Genomic DNA, 20,647 nt, shown 5'->3' with positions numbered 1-20,647 from the left:
TGGCACGAGGATCGAGGCATGCATATATTTGTGAAAATACATTGCTATGCCCCTTTCCTGCTCTCTGTTGCAACAAAATGAAGAATCAACAACTTTTCGAAGCTCGGCACGCTTTCCAAGAATAACTGCTAAACAGAGGCTAATTGGGGCATCCCGGTGGATTTCCGCGCAAGACAACCCGGACATGCATCATTCATCAGGAGCAAGGCAGTCCCTGGCTTGCATGCCAGTTTTACAGCTTTCTTAGTTAATTCGTTAATTAATTAGAAATTTGTATATTATTCGGACTGTAATATTTGGACTGTAATATTCTTTTATTCGGGACTGTATATTTATTCGGACCCTCTGCGCAAGGGCACAACTGTAATAAGTGTGCGTGTGTGTGATGTATGTCTTCCAACCCCACGTCTTTCTTCCCTTTTATTTACCAGCTTATGATGGTTAGATTAGAGCATATTTCAATTAGCATACAGTATGACAGCATGTTTGCATCATTCATCTGTATTGCATGCACCAGGCTCGGCGCATCATACTAACTGCATTGTATTTCAATTCTAAAGTTGAATACTTGTTAGCTGTAGCATTCCATATGCCATGTTTAGAATAGCCGAGCCTACTGTAGGTTGCATTTTTGCATGTATTGTATTAGGCATTTCTGTATACTTAGGGTCATGCATGATTTCTAATGAGTTTTTGTTTTGGCTTGGAGTACTCGGTGAGTTTTATGCTTTAGCATCCTTACATGCGTGTGAGTGAATGCCATGATAGCATGCTTACCATGAGGCAATATGCTTATGTGATATAACTGCCTGAGTGCCTGTGGGTGAAGGTTGGGTTGTTTAAATTGGAATAAATCATCAACTGTTTGTTTTAAGCCCACTAGATAGTGGCAAAACCATCTTTTCTAAGCCCACCTGCGGGTGGCAAAATCTACATTTTAAGCCTACTTGCGAGTAGCAAACCATCTTTCAAATAAACAAGCATGAAATGTTTTGTTCCAATTCGGGCGACCTAGTCTATACTTATATGCTGTGTGCATCACATAGTAACCTAGGCTAATAACCGGAATAAGGACACACAAAGTTTTTAAAAATAGATATCATGGTTAGTAGAGGCCGATCTTTGATCGGGCGAGCGGGGGTGCTCACGAAGTGACCTTCCCCAATCATACCCAAGTTCCCGAGCCGAGGTAACTTTGGTGATGACGGACACGTGGCATTTGGCACCGAGTCAGGGTTTCCTAAATTTCCCATTAAAAAAACATTTAGGTGGCGACTCTGTATCTGGCAAAGCAGTCCATGTTTGGCACTTCTTTCAAAAATCTGTTTTTTTCTCAAAACGATTTGCCGGATTTGGACTCTTTGGTTCAGACTTAGAACCGTGACAATTTGAGAGTCCTAAGCTGTAGTGACCCCAAAATGAACAGAACGGGAGCTCGTTCCTCCCGGGACGTTCGGGGACGTTTACAAAAAGGTACATTAAAAATATATAAAAATATTAAAAAATATATTGAGTTCAGTAAAAGTGCATTAAATTTAGTAAAATGTGTATTGTGTTTTACAAATATTTTTCCTTTTTCTTGTGTCTTAGGGGTATTTATTAGCTAGACCTAATGTTAATTGCTACATATTAAAGCTTCGTTTGGCATTGGCTACGGTAGCTAACTTTTTTGTGTTGGAATTTTTTTAGCTTGGTTTTTTTAGCCTCGTTTGGCTTTTATTTTTGGATTTTTTTGATTTTTGTGAGAGAAAAAGTACAATAATTTTGGTTTGAATATGACATTTTGTCTTATTGACTTATGTAACCTATTTTATCTTTTTGTACATTTTTAGCCTCAAAATATAAACCAAATGACGACTAAGTACTTTATTCAATATTTCGTAACAGTTTATAAATTAATTTGTTGAAAGAATGAGGATATTATCTAAATGACTCTCTTTTTGATAGACTCGCTTCGTTTGATTGTGTTTTTAAGCTCCGTCTATATTAGGGAAATATCTAAAAAGTAATCAATCTAATTGTCAAAAAAAATTAAAAATATCACTCATCGTAAAATTTGTGAATAATTTGAGTTTAACTTCAAGTTTATTTATTTTATTTTTTTTTGGCTTAGACTAGAGTTGAGTTGATAAGTTATAGTTGAGAGGTTGGTTTTGTCGAAAACTTAGGCAATCTTTAAGGAGTGTAGGCAAATCCAACATTCAAGTTACATTTAAAAAAATAAATAAAAATTAAGATAAATTATGTAGATGATCTCTGTAATTTACACGATGTGTGGTTCTTATTGTTTTAATTTGTTCAATTTTGTTCCTTAATTTAACAGATTGTGTCATTTTAGTCTAATAAATAATGGTTGTTAAGTTTAGTGGATGGAAAGTCTACACAGTGTGTCAATTTGGTTCATGTTCTTTTAATTTACTTGATTTTGACAGGGATCAAATTGACATATTGTGTAAATTACAAGGACCAAATTGACATATAATTTGACTTTTCGTTCACAAAACTTAACAATCGTTATTTATTGGACTAAAATGACAATTTATTAAATTAAGGAGTAAAATCAAGCAAATTAAAACAACATACACTAAATTAACACATCATGTAAACTATAGAGACTTTATATAATTTACCCCCCAAAAATTAATGATATTACCAAGGTGTTAATTACCCTGACTACTAGTTAATTGGGTGAGTTAAATTGTAACACAATTATAAATCTCACAAACAATAATGTAATTTTTAGAATTTTAGAGGGGGTTTGTATTAATACAAACCTCAAGACGTTTCATTTTTTATGAATGTTTTACATAATTTTTGTACATTAAAAAAAATGAGATTTTTTTTTTTAAGGTTCGTAATATTACAATTTTAGAAGATAAAAGACATTCCAAACTTTCATACTACCTCAGCTCCCTAAAAAACATGCGCCTCTTCTCTCTAAAATATCCTTGCATTTTACATCAACGTCTTTCACTTTTTGAAAATTTTCAAAATTAAAAATTCAATAACTTTTGATTTAGATGTCCATTTTCAAAAATATATATATATATATATATATTTTTGGAGTGCTCTCGTCAAGATCTATCAAACAAGATCTATGATAAATATGAAATTCAGGAGAAAAAAAATTGACAAAATTTCACGAAGTTAGAAATCAACATGAAATAAATTTCTCTGATTACATTTACATAGAAATTTTAAAGAAAATCAACATGCAAGTAAATTTCTCTGACTACATTTGTAGAGAAATTTAAGAGAAAATCAAATGTGTAGAGAAAATCAACATGCAACTTAATTTCTTTTACTACATTTGTAGAGAAATTTTAGAGCAAAATCAAATGTGTTAGAAAAAAATCAACATGCAAGTGAATTTATCTAACTACATTTGCAGAGACAATTCAAAGAAAATCAACATAACAGAGAAATTTCAAATATAGGTCCAGTGAAATTTCATATTACAAGTGTGTAATGGCCAAAGAAGATCAATATTACAGAGAAATTCTAGATATAGGTTTAAGTGAAATTTCTCTGGTATAAGTCCAGTTAAATTTCAAAAAAAAAAATTCTTTGGTACAAGTCCAAAGGAATTTCAGCAGGTCCTCAAAATTCTCTGGTATAGTTCCAGAGAAATTTCTATCATATGTCCAATGAAATTTCTCTAGTATAAGTCCAGAGAACTTTCAATAGGTCCTCCAAATTCTCTACTATAAGTCCAGAGAAACTTCTAGTATAGGTCCAAAGAAATTTCAGCAAGTTCTCCAAATTCTCTGGTATTGGTCCAAAGAAAATTACCTGGTATAGGTCTAGTGAAATTTCTATGATATAGATCTAGAGAAATTTCAGCAGGTCCTCTATATTCTCTAGTATAGGTCCAGAGAAAATTGCTTGGTATAGGTCAAGTGAAATTTCTATGGTATAGATTTAGAGAAATTTCAATAAGTCCTCCAAATTCTTCAAGATTCATAAGTTTATTATTGTCCATAATCACTCATTCTTTATTCTTCAACAAATAGATCAAGGATCCATCCTCATGGTAGTGGACAAGATCAACGGGACGAACGTGGTCGCAAAGGTAGCGGAGAGGATTTGGAACTTGGTGTCGAAGACATGAACAAGGTCGGCGGTCATGAAACGGTTGTCGGAATAGATGGAGGTGGAGGTAACGATGTTGAAGAATAAAGAGATGGTGGATTTAGGTTCTGGGGTTTAGGAAAAGAAGATTGTGAGGTGGTGAAGAGATCCAAATCTATAGAAAAAGAGAGACGAGAGAAGATAAATGGAAATATGGTGCCAGAGTGGGAGCTAGCGACAGTGATGAAGTGGCTTTCAGAGTGAAAAGAATGAAAGGTGGCGGTGTAGGTGAGTGAAGATATGGTAGATTTGGGTTTTAGGGTTTGGGAATGAGAGATCAGAGAGATAGATAGGGTAAATTACAAATACACCCCCCTAAGGTTTGCTTAAAATACGAATTGCCCCCCGTGATTTGGAAAATTACAAATACCTCTCCATCAGAATTTTTTATTTAACAGAATTAATTGAAAAAGTAAAATTTCTAACTATTCACCTATACAATAATAAAATTATGTGAATTATTAATTGAAATAAAATTTTAACATTATTAAAAGCTATTAATTAACTTGATGATTTATTAATAAAAGGACCTATTTGTTGTGAAATTAGAAACCTTAGGGGACATAATATAATTTCTAGAACCATAGGGGGTAATTTGTAATTTAAGTAAACTTCAGGGGGTGTGTTTGTAATTTATCCTTTTTTTAATAAAATAAAAGTAAAAGATGTGAGAGACCTTATTTGACATAAAAAAAAGAAAAATAAATAAAAAATAATTATGAATTTCTTCTATTACCCAAAATTATAGAGGGATGTTAGACTAATTTTCCCTAAAAAAAAAACAAAAAGAAAATAAGGATGCGGTTTATTCTTATCTTTTTTCTTAGAACCTCCACTCCCTCTATTTTTTTTAATTCTAATTTTGTCCAAACATAAAGTTCTACTTTTACCCTCATTCCTAATTTTCTAACCCTAATTTCCCAAACCCAAATCCTAACCACTCTTAACTCTAGCTACTACCTATACTCCTCATCGACTACACCAATGCCCTAACCCTAACTCTAATTTCCTTTGTCATCTCTGCCGTCACTAAACACATGGAAGACTTCTTACTCGCCATTGAAGCACCTCACAGAAGCACATCAATTAGCGTGAATACGAGGTAGAAATTAAAACCCTAACAATAAAGCCTAAAATAATCAATGAAAGTCTGTGAATGAAACTAAGATGAAATATGTAGCAATGCGATTCTTACTAGAAAAGTGAGAAGTGAAAAACAATTTTTCTTCGGAAGAGACAAACACAACAAAGATGGGGTCGAAGATGAAGGGAGAAAAGTGGTAATCACTACTTCTTCAACCTCTCTTCCCTCATCTTCCCTATCATTCGCCGCTACCTTTCTCTCTTCTTCTCCTATGTTTCCTGTCATGCTTCTCAAGTCTACTTCAATCACAAACTTATGTCATCACTCTCCACCACCATGAAAACGTGCGATAAATTTTCATATCTAGAGAGTTTTCCAGATTTGGAAGATAATTAAAAAAAAAAAGATGAAGAAGAAGAAAGGTCGTATCTGTTGGACATAAAAGAAAGGAGTTTGCTAGTGAATGGGTTGCGGATTGGCTACTAGAGGCAGCAACAGTGATGTTGGAGGTTGTGGTTGGGAGTGAGGCTAGAGTTTGGGGTTAGTGGTATAATTGGTATTAAGGTAGTGGTTCAAAGAGAAAATAGAAGGAACTCATTTTGCTGGGTGGGAGTTCAAAAAAGTAAGGGGCAAAGTAAAAAGGTAGAGGTAAATAATAATCCTAAAAAAAGATGAAAGAAAAAGAAAAAGCAACATGTACCTTAGGGACTGTTTGGAACTAGCAAATAAGCCACATTTTTTTTTTCAATTATTGTTGTCTTTATTGATCTTTTTTAGGGGTTGTTTGGGGTGTCCTAAATAAGTGCACTTTTTGTCTTTTTGGACTAAAAAATTGAGAATTTTTTTTTGGATGTTTGGGTTAATTTTTTGACTTTTTATGAAAAAAATGTGTATTAAAAAATTGTGTAAAGAAATGTGTAGGAGAAAATTAGGAATGTGGGTTGACAGCTGTACAATTTGTGCAATTGAATTGATGGTAAGAAATTATTGGCCAATGTTTGGGCCTTGCACTGAGCGGTTTTGTTCGGCTCGTGGGGGCCATCACAGGTCCCATTTTGATAATCTGAACTGTCAATGTGTAGAGCTTGTCAAGTACTATATACGTATAAAAAATCATGTTGATCAGATATCGATAGCTATCTGATCAAATTTGTTTTTTTTCAATCGTTAATTATAATACCATCTTTTTTTTTTATACAAAACTGATTTGATCATATAGTTATCGATATCCGATTAACGTGATTTTTTACAAGCGTATAGTACTCGACGATTTCTATACATTGCACGATTCAGATTATCAAAACGGGACCCGTGATGGGGCCCCACGGGCCGAACAACAATGTGTTCAATTGCACCCAATCTGATCAGATTTGTTCGGTCACACATAGCACCGAGCAGTGATTGCTTACATCACTGAGTTGTACTTGGCTTGGAAAATTAATTTTTTATATTTTTTTTTTGTGAATAGCAATAACTTTTTAATTTTTTTGAGTAATTTTTTAACTTTTTGGGAAAATGCCAAACTTTACCTTAATATTATGTCACAATTTTGTACTTTTTCGGTCCACCTTACGTTGACAAATCTAAAAAATAAAAAAATTTCAAAAAACGATTGCAAAAAATCCAAAATAAACAAAGAAGGTCTACCATTTTTGTCTTTTAAGGATTTTTTTTTTAAAAATTTTGTGTAGAATTTAAAAATCTTTTTTTTTTAATTTTTTTAAAAAAAATTCACTAAAAACAAAAATATTCTAATAAAAAAATAGAATAATTACACCCTAGTGAAAATAAAAAAAAAATTGCATATTCATAAAAAAATTTACAATTTTAATTATTAATTTTTATAAAAGTTTTCACTGATTTATAATAACTTTTTTAAAACCCTGCTGCTGTGATATTTCTCTAAAAAAAATCAATAAAACAAATCCTTAATTAAAAAAAACCCAAGGTTTTTCCATTACCACAACCGACTTTCTCCAATTTATACAGAAACAGTAATTGCTTTTGACAGAGTAATTTGTACCTCCCCGTTCCTTCAAATAGTTGTACATTTGCTGGGTAAGAGTTAAAGTTACTCTGTCAATAGGACTGTAATTAACAAAGCTCAAAAACCAAGCCAATTATCTACTAATGGTGAACATAATCAAAACATAATCAAATGCTTATTAATTAAGAAAAATACTCATCATCATTACAGAGAAACAACCCTCAATTCTTAAAAAAAAAAAATTATTAGTTGGACCAGCGGCACCATCTGACCCTGTCCCGAACCAATCACAAACTCTCATTCTTCTAAGTTTCTAATCACACAACACAAAATTCTGACATTACTTTCTCCATCAATCAGAACAGGACACTAGGTAGTGGTGTGCCAGGATCAGCCAATAACTTCTCTTCAGTTCCATTCCACCGTACCTTTTTACTTCCCACTTTTCCAGCTTCTTCTGGGCTCTGCCTCACACAATCCAACCATGGCCAAACCCTATATCTGTCTCCCCCAAGGTAACCGCCACCCTCTCTCTCTCTCTCTCTCTCTCTCTCTCTATATATATATATATATATATTATATGTGAGTATTGATTAGTTCGTGTTTTTGCCATTGTTGCAGCTTTTTGTTGGAAGTGAAGGAACTGTTTGGAGGTTTTTGGTGTGGGAGGAAGAGAAAGAGTGAGTGAAATGAGTGGAGCTTCGTCGGCGGCGGCCGGACCGGGGTTTCGGCCGCCGTTCACGGCGGCGCAGTGGCAGGAGCTGGAGCATCAAGCTCTGATATACAAGTATTTAGTAGCGGGATTGCCTGTGCCGCCAGACCTACTCGCCCCGATTCGACGCAGCTTCGAATCTATGTCGGCTAGGTTCTTTCCCCAATCGACCTGTAACTCTCTCTCTCTCTCTCTCTCTCTCTCTCTCTCTACGTATACGTGTATACGTGTATGTATGTATGTACAGTGAAGAGTTAGGCTTGATGTTCAATGTTCTCTGATCACAACTTATTGATTCTCTCTTTATCACAGCCTTAGATTGGTTTTTTTTTGCTTTGAGCTGTACTTCAATTTCTTTCTTTTTTCTTCAATAAGTTTGTTGGTATTGTTTCTTTATCTTGTACGGCTCTGAATAGTCTTTGTGGTTAATTTTGTTTTCTTGACATAGTCAATTTTGTAATCTGAGTATGAAAATGTTCAAGAAATTTACTTTTCTGTTTTGCGGGTAATTATAGCTTGCATCTGCTATGAACAGTAATTTTTACCCTGTATAATTGGCAATAGAGTGTTTAGCATGTGGTTGAATTTCCCAGGATTGTGCACTTACTTGAATACAGTCTGTTTAGTATTTGATCTGTGAAGAACCTATAAGACTCCAATCCTTCGTCAAATTTGATGAAAAAATGGCTAAAATGCGCCCCAACCAGTTCATCAAATCTATATCAAATCAAGGGAAAGACAATTTTTTTCACCAAATCAAGGATAAACAAAATCCTTCACCAAAATTCCAGCAATCAGATTTTTATTCAAATTTGATGAAATTTTATAAAGAGTAAGGATGGAGATGGTTTTCTTTCATCAAAAATTGTTAAAACAGGTTTTTTACGATAAGTTTGGAATTTTTCAAAAGGATTTGATGAAGAAGAAAAGAGTAAAATTTGGAGTGTTATATATCAGATCAAGCTTTTAATCAAAATTTTCACTCAAATTTGATGAAAAAAGAGAGTAAGGATTAGAGATACTCTAATTTATGCAAATATAGGTTCTCTAGAGGAATTAATCAACTTTTCATTTTTTTTTAATTTTTTATTGATGGATCTTTTTGTGGATTGATTAAGCCAATTATATCTACACTCTGGTAACTAAACTCAGTTCATCATACATAATTCTGTTTTCTCATTTTCAGTGGGCTATTGTTCCTATTATGGGAAGAAAATAGACCCGGAGCCAGGTAGGTGCCGGAGGACGGATGGAAAGAAGTGGAGGTGCTCCAAAGATGTGTATCCGGACTCCAAATACTGTGAGCGGCACATGCACCGAGGCCGCAACCGTTCAAGAAAGCCTGTGGAATCTCAATCTACGTCTCAGTCATTGTCAACTGTGATATCACACAGTGCTACTGGGAGTAGTAGTGGAACTGGTAGCTTCCAAAACATGCCTTTGCACTCCATTGTTAATAATGACGACTCATTACTTCAAAGTAATGCATCAAAGTGGCAGATGGAGCCTGTCTCCTATGGGATCAATAACAAAGAATACAGGTACACTGCTTTTTCCCTTGTGATTTATGAAATGGTATCCTCACATTTCCTTCTTTTTAGGCACATTTAGTCTTCTAAGTCATTTAGTGTACTTGTGGAAAGTGAATTTATCTGTATGTGTTACTGTAGTTCATCTGAAAACAATTTAAAATGCATGTGGTGTATCATCAGATTTGAGGTATAGTTGTTACACACAAGCAACTGGTGACCACTGCCAGTAGGAAGATTATATGTTTGGAGAAAACTGTTTATAGGTTCTGGGAAAGCGTGCCATCAGATTTTTGATATATGGTTATGCTGTGTTTCTACTGTGAAAGATTACAATAACATGAGTCAATTTTGGAATGATTTTATTTGTATTCTTCTTGACAAATCCAAGATCTGAACATAGTGAGAGCTATTTGGTGTGGCAGGGAGATGGTTTTGTTGGTTTTGGAATAGAAGATTTGCAAACACCAAAATTCTAAATTTTGTTTTTGTGGAGAGGGTGGCTTAATAGAAAAAACTCATGAGAGTGGAGGGTTTCATCTTTATACTTTTGCTGTCATTGGATCATTTTGAAACTTTTCGATTAGGATTTTGGTGTGTTTTTTGAATTTAAATAGCCGTCCGCTTCCAATAGTATAGATCATTTACCTCTAGACAAGTACATCTATGTATTTTCAACCTCAACGTGTTTCGAAAGTGGTCCTCCCATAGTTCCACATGAATCTTATGTGTATGTATGGTGTCTATCATGTAGGCTGTGCAAACCTTGTGATTGCTTTAGTCAACCTTTGAGTTAATAAGCTGTGTGGGCTCGCTCTTAATGTGAACTTCCTTGTCTAGAATTATGTCATTATTTGTTCGATTTTGTCTGTCATGAGAAATGGATAAACATATTTGGCACCTAAAAAAAATGCCAGTCAAATGACAGCTTAAGTTTTCTCATGCTTTTGGATGCGAGTCACGTGACAATTGGATATCAAAATTAACCAATGGATAGGATCTTAAGATGTTTATTGCTTTTTCCTTATGCACTTTGCCTTGCCACACTTCTAAGGGGGCTATTGGAATTGAAGTAATACAAAAATCCCTGCCCATCTTGCATCTCGTCTTTGCTTCTCTATTTATTTTACATCTCTTTCTCATTCTCTACTTTTCCTGCATCTTTCGTACTGTTTGGATGCCAGGTCCCTTCTTTGGCCTATCTATTACCCATTACAAAAGTTGATGCAATTTGCTATGCTAAAAATAGTGGAGAACTCTTGTCTCGCATAAGAACATTGTATGCAAAGGTGGTTAATGGTCTCTTTCTGATTCTCTTTAATTTTTCAATTTGTGTCAATTTGATCCAATCAATAATGAGCGAATATTTTTTATGGAAAATGACCATGTGTAGCTTATGTGTCCACGCTAGACAGAGTTTTTATGTGGAAATCTACAAGTTCAGTCAACTTTTAAATTTCAGGCATATATCTTTATAGTTAAAGCACATAGGGTTGTGGGTTTGGAAGAGCCTAGATAGCCAATGCAGCGATCTTCTTGTATTCACTTGTCCCCTGGCAGTCCAACCAAGTCGTTTGACTTGCACAGCCTTTGTACAAGATGTTGAGCCCAAAGGCTAAACAAAACGAACACCTTTATCTAGCCTGATATCTCTCAAATATGTGCTACGTAGATGGAGCAGATGCAATGGGAGCTGGTCCTAAGTGGGTCTATATATAGGCACCATGAGCCTCTACTTACAAATTAATTACAACTACAATGGTCTATTATGAACAATCCAATGATAATTAATGGTTAATTAAAATTAATATAATTATGGGCCATGCGGAGTAGGTAGATGAACAGATTTGTATCCAAGATATCTAGATGCAGTAGGATTTGGACATCAATGGGCTAAACCACTCCATCTCATGGACTCGATCCATCCATGCAGGTTATCCCCAAGTCAGAAAAGACAAGTAGTAATAAGCCTAGATCAGCCTGAGAACCTTTCATTATACTCTTTAATGAAGTTTCATGAATTTCCATTTCTCATAAAATTTATCAAAAAAAAATAAAATTTCCACTTCTCATAAATAATCCATGTTAATTTATTCATTTGACCAATCAAATATTAAAATGCACCAAAATTAATTTAGTAGATGTGTATGTAAGAATTTTTCTGATGAGTGGGCCAATATATCAATTGTTTCTGGTTGCTAAAAAAAACGGATCAATTGTTGCTTGATCCTGTAAGGCATGTTGATGATCCTGTTTGACAGGTAGTTGTCATTTTTCTTGAGAAAAAGACACACTTTAGCTATACTATAACTGTAGGGTAGGGATGAAAGAGAGTGATAAGAGCAATTTTTCTCGAGTATATGATGAGAAATTCTTTTAAGAATCATTGTGATTAGGTCCCTTCTCTTACATGATAAGCTTTCAACCTTGTTGATAGAGAGCATACATCCAAATGTAGAGGGTAGAAGACACACATCCCATGTTCATCAAGCTCTTTCAAGTTTACAAAACAACCGCCATAGCTGTAGGTACAAAACATTTAATATTTGAATACCCAAACCAATTACTGCCAGGATTTCCCGCTCTAAGTTCATAGAAGATTTGTTTTCAGAGTTCTAAATCTTGGACTCATGGATACTGAGAATATGAATTGTCGGACAATGATTTAGAAGAAACCTTGACTACGTCGCAAAGAAGTTCAAATTCCTTATTCCATCTTTTGAGGTCAGATGTGTAACTGGCTGAATTTTCAATTTGATATTTGCAGTCATGAACTTCTTCCTTTGCATCATTCACTTGAACCGCTATGCGCTTATAGTCACCATCATAGAAGAGTTTCCTGGTTTGTTCAAGGTCTCTGATGGCATCCTGATAATTTTTGGAACACGAGCTGAATCTATCATTGAAGTGATAGTTGATTCGGTTATCATAACGCCAATTGAGATCCCTATGAATGTCTTTAGCCTTGGAGTATGCTAAGTCAATCGCAACCTCAGTGAGGCGACGAATATTAGTATCTGCAGTACGCGAATCAGATTTCATAAGCTTCATGCACTGACGTTGATCGATAGTCTTAGAACATATTTTCTTGAGCTTATTATGATTTTCACCAAATATGGGACCAATCAACATGAACACGAATACAAGAGAAACTAGCATGGAATATCTAGCCAAATAGGATGCCATTTTCAATTCTCTATTTCTGGTTTCTCTTTCTTACCTCTTGGATGACATGGTAAGCATGTGAGAGGGTTTTATATAGCATTTGAAGGAACTGTTAATTAAGTAATGTATTTGGTCTTAAAACATAAATGTTTTTAATGTTAAAAGGCAAGGAGACAAATAATAAATGTTTGTATTGAAAACCAGTTCTTTTGTAACCGTCTATAAATTAATTCGTTGAAAGGAAAAGGAAAGGAGTTAACGACTCTCACTCTTTTTAAAGTTGAACTGTTGTGCAGTATTTATTCCATGTTTATAGTTCTCTAAATATTAGGCTCTGTTTGGGTACAAATGGATTTCAAATGGCGGGATTTGAGATTGAATTTTATAGAAATAGAAGAGATTGAACTATTCAGTTGTTTGTTCCATGTTTGATTTAGTCTGCCAGGACAAATGGATAACCATGTTTGGCACCTAATAGAAAAAAACAAATGACCACTTAAATTTTGCTCACGTTTTTAGATGCCAATCACGTGACAATTGGATGTCAGAATTGATATAAGACATAGACACATAAGCTTGGGGGTTAACCAGTGGATAAGATCTTAAGATGTTCATTGCTTTTTCTGTATGCACTTTGCCTTGCCTCTTTTAAGGGGTTGGTTGGAATTGAAGTAATGCAAAAATGCCAGCCCATCTTGCATCTCGACTTTTTGCTTCTCTATTTGTTTTACATCTCTTTCTCATTCTCTACTTTTCCTGCATCTTTCCTACTGTTTGGAAGCCAGGTGCCTTCTCTAGCCTATCTGTTACCCATTCCTTGGCTTATAAAAGTGACTTTAATTTTCTATGCTAAAAATAGTGGAGAACTTGTCTCACATATGAACATTGTATGAGAAGATGATTAATGTTCTCTTTCTTATTCTCTTTAGATTTTCAATTCATGTCAATTTGGTCAAATGGATGATGAGCATTAATATTTTTGACAGAAAATACCATGCGTAGCAGCTTAGGTGGCCACACTAGTGGGAATTTTTACATATTTCACACTTTCTTTTTCTTTATGTGAAAATTCACATGTTCAATCAAAGTTTTAGATTTCACTCCTAGAACTTTATAGCTAGGCTTTGTAGGTGTGGGATTGGAAGAGCCTAGATAACCGGCACAAAAGTCTTCTTGTATTGACTTGTCCCCTCCATTATACAAAAGTCCAACTGTGTCGTTTGGCTCGCATGATCTTTGCACAAGATGTCGAGCCCAAAACTTCACCAAAATGAACACCTTTCTCTAGCCTCATATTTCTCAAGTATGTGGTATATAGACGGAGCAAATGCAGTGGGAGCTGGTGCTGAATGGGTCTATATATAGGCACCATGAGCCTCTACTTACGAACAAGGTTTTAAAAAGCGGCCGCAACCGTTACGTAACGGTTTTGGTGATTACCGCCACCTGTTACGGCCGCTTTTGCAGTGTGATTGAGATTCACTGGTGTGTCGGCCGTAGCGGCTGCTATAACGGCCGTAACGGTGCCGTAACGGCTAGTTACGCATCGTTACGTAACGGCTCCGAACTGCTTCTTTCGAAAAGAAAAAATAAAAAATAAAAAAATAAAAAAACTGAAAATGGGGGAAGAGGGATAGAGAGAGAAGAGGGAAAATGAAAAGGAAAGATGGATGAGTGAGAGATAGAGAGAGAAAAGAGAGAAGATGATGAACATGTTATTGATTTGTTAAAACTGTAAGACCTATGTTATTCTATTCAGTTGCTATCACTCAACCATTTTGTTTATGTGCGTTTATCTATATATTGTTTGATAATAATAATAATAATAATAATAATAATAATAATAATAATAATAAGTGTAGTCATTATCTATTTATATATATATTTAGGCTATTATTTATTCTTTTACTTTTATCATTGTTTAGTGATTGATTTTTTTTGTAAAATATCTAGAAAACATAACATTTACAATTATATATTAATACATTTTTTATACATATCAATTTTTTTGATTTGTTTATTTTATCTTTATTTACTAGTTATCCAAAAAGAAAATGAATATTCAAGTAATCCAAACCCAAACAAAAAAAATTTCTTTATAATTTTTTTTTTAATTTTTATATGATTACATTAGCATGTATAATTTATTTTTTAAAACTATTCAGATTAAAAGTTGCATATGCTTCCACAAGTATAATAATTAAAAAAATAATTTTATACATCTAAGCCCAATAATTTTTTTTTGTTGCCACAAGCAGAACATGGATTTATGACATATAAAGTCATTAATTATTAAAATAAAATGTAAAAAACTCAGTTTATAGTGATTTAAAAATATGAAACATATTGGATCATATTTAAAAATTGATCAATATTTATTTTAAAACCCAATAAATATGATTATGGAAAAAAAACGTGTATCGGTAAATTTTTTTTAAATTGTGCGAAAAATAAAAAAATTCGCGGTTCCGGTTACTGCAACCGTTATGCTACAGCCTTTACACCCCGCAACCGCAACTGCGCTACCGCCACCGTTACGGCGACCGCAACCACTTTTCAGAACCTTGCTTACGAATTAATTACAAGTATAATGGTCTATTATGAACAATCCATTAATGATTAGTGGTTGTTAATTAAAATTAATATAATTATGGGCTACATGCTCACTAGGGAAATGAACAAATTTGCATCCAAGATGGCTAGATGTCAGAAGGCAACAGGCTAAACAGCTCCATCTCCTCCGCGACCATGGACTTGACGCATTCGTGCAGGTTATATGCAAGTCCAAATAGGCAAGTAGTAATATGCCTAGATCAATGTGAGAACCTTTCATTCTACTCTTTGATGAAGTTTCTTGAATTTTCACTTCTCATAAATAATCCATATTAATTTATTCATTTGATCAATCAAATATTAACATGTACCAAAATTAATTAAGTTGACGGGCATGAAAGAACATTTTTGATGAGTGGCACAATATATCAATTATTTCTGGTTTCTAAAAAGGCTGGATTGGTTGTTACTCGATCCTAGAAGGCATGTTGATGATCCCGTTTGACAGCTAGTGGTCATTTCTGTTTAGAATAAGTCGCAACTTAGCTATACTATAACTGTAGGATAAGGGTGCACGGTAGTGATAAGAGCAATTTTTTGGAGTATATGATGAGAAAGACATTTAAGAATCATTATGATTAGGTCCCTACTCTTACACGATAAGCTTTCAACCTTAATAGAGAGCATACATTCCAATGTGGAGAGAGTAGAAGACATCCATCCCATATTCATCAAGCTCTTTCAAGTTCACAAAACCTTCTCAGTTTGGAAAACAGCCTCCATAGCTGTAGGTACAAAACAATTATCCAAACCAATTACTACCATGAATTCCTACTCTAAGTTCATAGAATATTCGTTTTCAGATTTCTACGTCTTGGACTCATGGATACTGAGAATATGAATCATCGGACAATGATTTAGAAGAAACCTTGACTACATCGCAAAGAAGTTCAAATTCCTTATTCCATCTTTTGACGTCGGATGTGTAACTTGCTGATTTTTCGATTTGATTTTTGCAATCATGAACTTCTTCCTTTGCATCATTCACTTGAACCGCTATGCGCTTATAGTCACCATCATAGAAGAGTTTCCTGGTTTGTTCAAGGTCTCTGATGGCATCCTGATAATTTTTGGAGCATGAGCTAAATCGATCATTGAAGTGATAGTTGATTCGGTTATCATAACGCAAATTGAGATCCCTATGAATGTCTTTAGCCTTGGAGTGTGCTAAGGTAATCGCAACCTCAGTGAGGCGACGAATATTAGTATCTGCAGTACGCGAATCAGATTTCATAAGCTTCATGCATTGACGTTTATCAATAGTCTTAGAACATATTTTCTTGAGCTTATTATGATTTTTCACCAAATATGGGACCAATCAACATGAACACGAATACAAGAGAAACTAGCCTGGAATATCTAGCAAAATAGGATGCCATTTCAATTCTCTATTTCTGGTTTCTATTTCTCACCTCTTGGATGACATGGGAAGCATGCAAGAGGGTTTTATATAGTATTTGAAGGAACTGTTAATTAAGTAATGTGTTTGATCTTAAAACGTAAATGGTTTTAATGTTTTGAAAGATACAAATGGTTGTAACCTATGTATTTATCTCAGACTTGCTCTATTGTCAAACTTTTATGATCGAGTGTTGCTTCGCAGTATGAGCTTTGCGTCTTGATATATTCATAGCTTCTCTTTTGTGCTTTCTTTGAGAATATTTTTTTGGGCGAGTTACACAAACGGTCCCTGTAGTTTGAGGCTTGTGTCACGTTGATCCCTGACCTTTTAATTATAATATATTTGACCCAGAATTTTGAATTTCGTTCTAAATAAGGACAATTGAAGGCACCGTTTCTTTTGCAAACAAAAAATGCTCTATTTGAAGGGTAAAGTCGTCAATTTGATAAAATATAAGCTAGTTTGACAAAAATAAATAGCGAAAAGTTATTTTTGAATTTTTAAAAATTATTTCTACCCACCAAAGATAAAATTATATAAAAATGATAAATCTTTTACATTTTTATATTTTATTTTTTTACTAAATTAATTTTTAGTTTGTGTTTGGATGATGATCATGTAATGGGTGTTTGTTTTTGTTGATGTTTTTGGATGGCTATCATGTAATATATGGTTATTTTAGTTGTTAACAGATATTTTTGAATGGTTATTATGTAATGGATGGTTATTAAGCTTTTAATGTGTAATCAATATGTTTAATATATGAAATTTTTTTAGTTTTGGATTTTTTGATTTAATAGATTGGTTTAATAATGACATCAAAGTTGTCATCATATTTGATTTTTGAAAAAATAGAAACTGAATTAACGAAAATAAATTTAAAAAAATTATTTCATTTTATAAAAACGATGTGTTTTTAATTTTTTTTCACCAATTTAATTTTTAATTTCTTAGAAAATTTTTCTAAAAATAGATTTTGAAAACTAAACCAAACAAAACAAAACTTTATAACCAAGAAAGTGCCAACATCATTCATTAAAAAAAAATGTCATTACATTTCAAATAACATACAAATTAACCAACACAAAATAAGTTGTTTGATGACTTTGCCCTTAAAATGAACTTTTTGCGAAGGAAGTATCTTTGATTGTCCTTGTTTGGAACAAGATTTGAAATTCAAGGTCAAATGTATCACAATTGAAAAGTTTGCGATCAAAGTGACACAAGTCCCACACTATAAGGACTGTTAGTGTAATTCTCCATTTTTTCTTTGTTTGGTGTAAGCTTTTATTTTGTTGGATTGGATTCCTTTGTAAGTGCTGTTTGGCTTTCCTATCTTAATGGAAATTTCTATTGATCAAAAAAAAGAAAAAAGAAAAAAAGAAAGATACAAATGGCGAGGAGACAAATAATAAATGTTTGTGTTGAAAACCAATTCTCCATTACAGGTCTTTAATTGCTATAGATTAAGTACTTTATTCAATCTTTTGTAACAGTCTATAAATTAATTTGTTGAAAGAAAAAGGAAAGGAGTTAATGACTCTCTTTTTAAAGATGAATTGTTATGTAGTATTTATTTCATGTTTATAGTTCTCTAAATATTAGGCTCTGTTTGGATATGGATGGATTTCAAATGAAGGGATTTGAGATTGAATTTTATAAAAATATAAGAGATTGAGCTATTTTTCCATGTTTGATTTGGCGGGACATGACAAATGGATAATTGATGAAATATAAGGGTTGTGATGCCACAAGTTAGGTTGGTAGTTCAATCCTTGAATTGGTTGGGAGAGTTAGTGTAATAAACCAAACTGCAAAAGGAATGAGAGAGAAGCATCCAACAGGCATACAAATAAAACCTGGAGGCCACGGCTAACTCTAAGAACTATCTCAGTTTTGATGAACCCTTTTACTCAGAACTTTGGCTAGCATCACTTTCCAGAAATCGTTCTCATAAATTATCTTTTTAACACTGAAATTTATATCATAGTAACAAATTTTTATGGTTGTTACACACCATGCCCCTGACTTGTTAATAGCTTATATGCCTTTCTGGTTAGTATTGGAGGAATTTGCAGATGACATTTTAGATGCCATCAATTCAAACAATCTATACTTGGTGTGTAGCTTTAAAATATTTAAATCTAATGATATAATTCCCCACTTCTTCCTCTCTATTTGTCACTTTTTAGATCTGTCAAGTACAAAATGAGAATTAAATAATTCTTTTTCAGCTCAAGCAGTTAATTTGTTCTATCATCCCATCCATGCATTGTCGTGATGGTGTTGGGGCTGGATAAAGTTTTTTCTTTCAGTTATTCTATTTGCACAGAAATCAACCACAAAATCGGACACAACTCTCTCATATGGGTGTGAGAATCCAAGAAAGGTGGTGCCCACCTCATGTGAGAGGATTGTGTCAGTTTCTGTATTGCTTGACTTTTTCTTTTTCTTTTTGTAGATCTATCTCTTCTGGCTAGCATTCTCATGTACAGTAAATTGGTTTATGCGGTTGAATTGACATGAATTACTCTGATCATATCATCTTGCTAATGGAAATTGAAATTAAAACTTGGCCTCTCTTTGCAAACTCGAACATGCAGGTATCTCCAAGGAGTGAAGCCCGAAGCAAATGAACTAGGTTTCCATCCAGAAGGTTCAGGAAGTGTTCAGGTCCTTGGCATAAACCGTGATGTGGACAGCACGTGGCATCTCACACCATCATCTGTTCAGGTAGAGTCCTCTCTAAATCCATGTTATGGTACTCATGTCCTAAGTAACTCCTGTTAAACCACACATGCTGTAGGATTTTGAGTCAATGGACAATGCTGCAATGACAAGACAACGGCAACAACATTTCCTCTTTGGAAGCGAGATTGGTTCACCTGGGCCTGTGAAACAGGAGAGTCATGCTATAAGGCCTTTCTTTGATGATTGGCCTAAAGCTAGAGATTCGTGGTCTGAACTTGATGATCAGAGATATGACAAGAATACATTCTCCACCACTCAGTTATCAATCTCTGTTCCAATGCCTTCGTCTGAAATCTCATCCAGGAGTGCTTGTTCCCCAAATGGTGAGTTAACTCTAAACCAGACAGCTTTTGCCAACCCAATTTGAAAGGGTAAATTTTTTTTAAATAGAATGAGATTTTGAATCAGTGTCTCTCTATGTGTTGGTTGCAGATGATTGAAAGAAGCAAACAACAGTAGTCGTCCTGGGATGCGGTGTGCGTCTTATGAATTAATAAATGTACTTTTGAGAAGGTACTACAACATGTAGCTTTTTATGTTGCTAAACTTAATGTTGATCAGCATATAGTTTGCTGAATTGGTAGTGTTCAAAACATATGCATACTTAGTCCAGTTTCCAGGATAGAGGTAGCTAATTTGAAGGGTTTTGCTTCTAGGTGAAATTATTATTACCTCACTGTTATTTTGATATACATTGTTGGTTTCATTTCTTAACAACTCAAGATTTTTGGATAATATATCAGAACTTTAGTTAGACGTAAGGAGTGTTAGCTTGTTATGCATTCTTGGATTGTTGGACCCCATTTCTTAACGTATGGATAGTGGGATTTTGAAGTTGCCCTGGGGGCGCCATGTGCCCCAACACAAAATTGTGGGTCTCATCCCTCCACCAATCACAATTTTCCTGGGACACCAATTGGTTATGCCCCAAGACAATTGAATAACCTCTCTTGGCAGTGGGCTTTCCTCAATCTTCATGGGATAACGTGCAGAAACAATTGAAAGTGATTGTTGTTATGCACACACTCTAGAAGAAAGTGATTTATTTGCTTGTTATTATGGATTGAAAATATCATTCATAATTTGTTTAATCTTCATGTTATTTTAGGAAAGTAAAAAAATTGAAACTTCAAAACACCAAATGAGGTGTTGCCTTTTTAATATAGTATAGATAGATAGATTAGCATATAGGATAGTAAACGATGTAACTTGTTGGATTTCCTCAATTATCTTATCATGTTATCACAAGTAATCATGTCACTCACATTCTTGA

The 20,647-nt window shown here is 34.0% G+C and overlaps 1 protein-coding gene across 1 annotated transcript; it reads left to right on the top strand.

Moving 5' to 3' along the window:
- Positions 1–7,382: 7,382 nt before the first annotated feature.
- Positions 7,383–20,135, top strand: LOC145802917 (growth-regulating factor 4-like). Its single transcript, XM_082895756.1, has 6 exons — positions 7,383–7,717; positions 7,824–8,087; positions 9,101–9,455; positions 19,227–19,356; positions 19,430–19,697; positions 19,807–20,135. Exons 2-6 carry the CDS (start codon positions 7,892–7,894, stop codon positions 19,812–19,814), a joined length of 957 nt encoding a protein of 318 aa, XP_082751882.1. The 5' UTR covers positions 7,383–7,717; positions 7,824–7,891; the 3' UTR covers positions 19,815–20,135.
- The last annotated feature ends 512 nt before the right edge of the window (positions 20,136–20,647 follow it).

The sequence above is a fragment of the Camellia sinensis genome, chromosome 11, assembly GCF_055761805.1.
Source record: "Camellia sinensis isolate YWXY chromosome 11, ASM5576180v1, whole genome shotgun sequence".
Lineage (NCBI taxonomy): Eukaryota > Viridiplantae > Streptophyta > Magnoliopsida > Ericales > Theaceae > Camellia > Camellia sinensis.
This window is presented reverse-complemented; position numbering and strand designations above follow the sequence as displayed.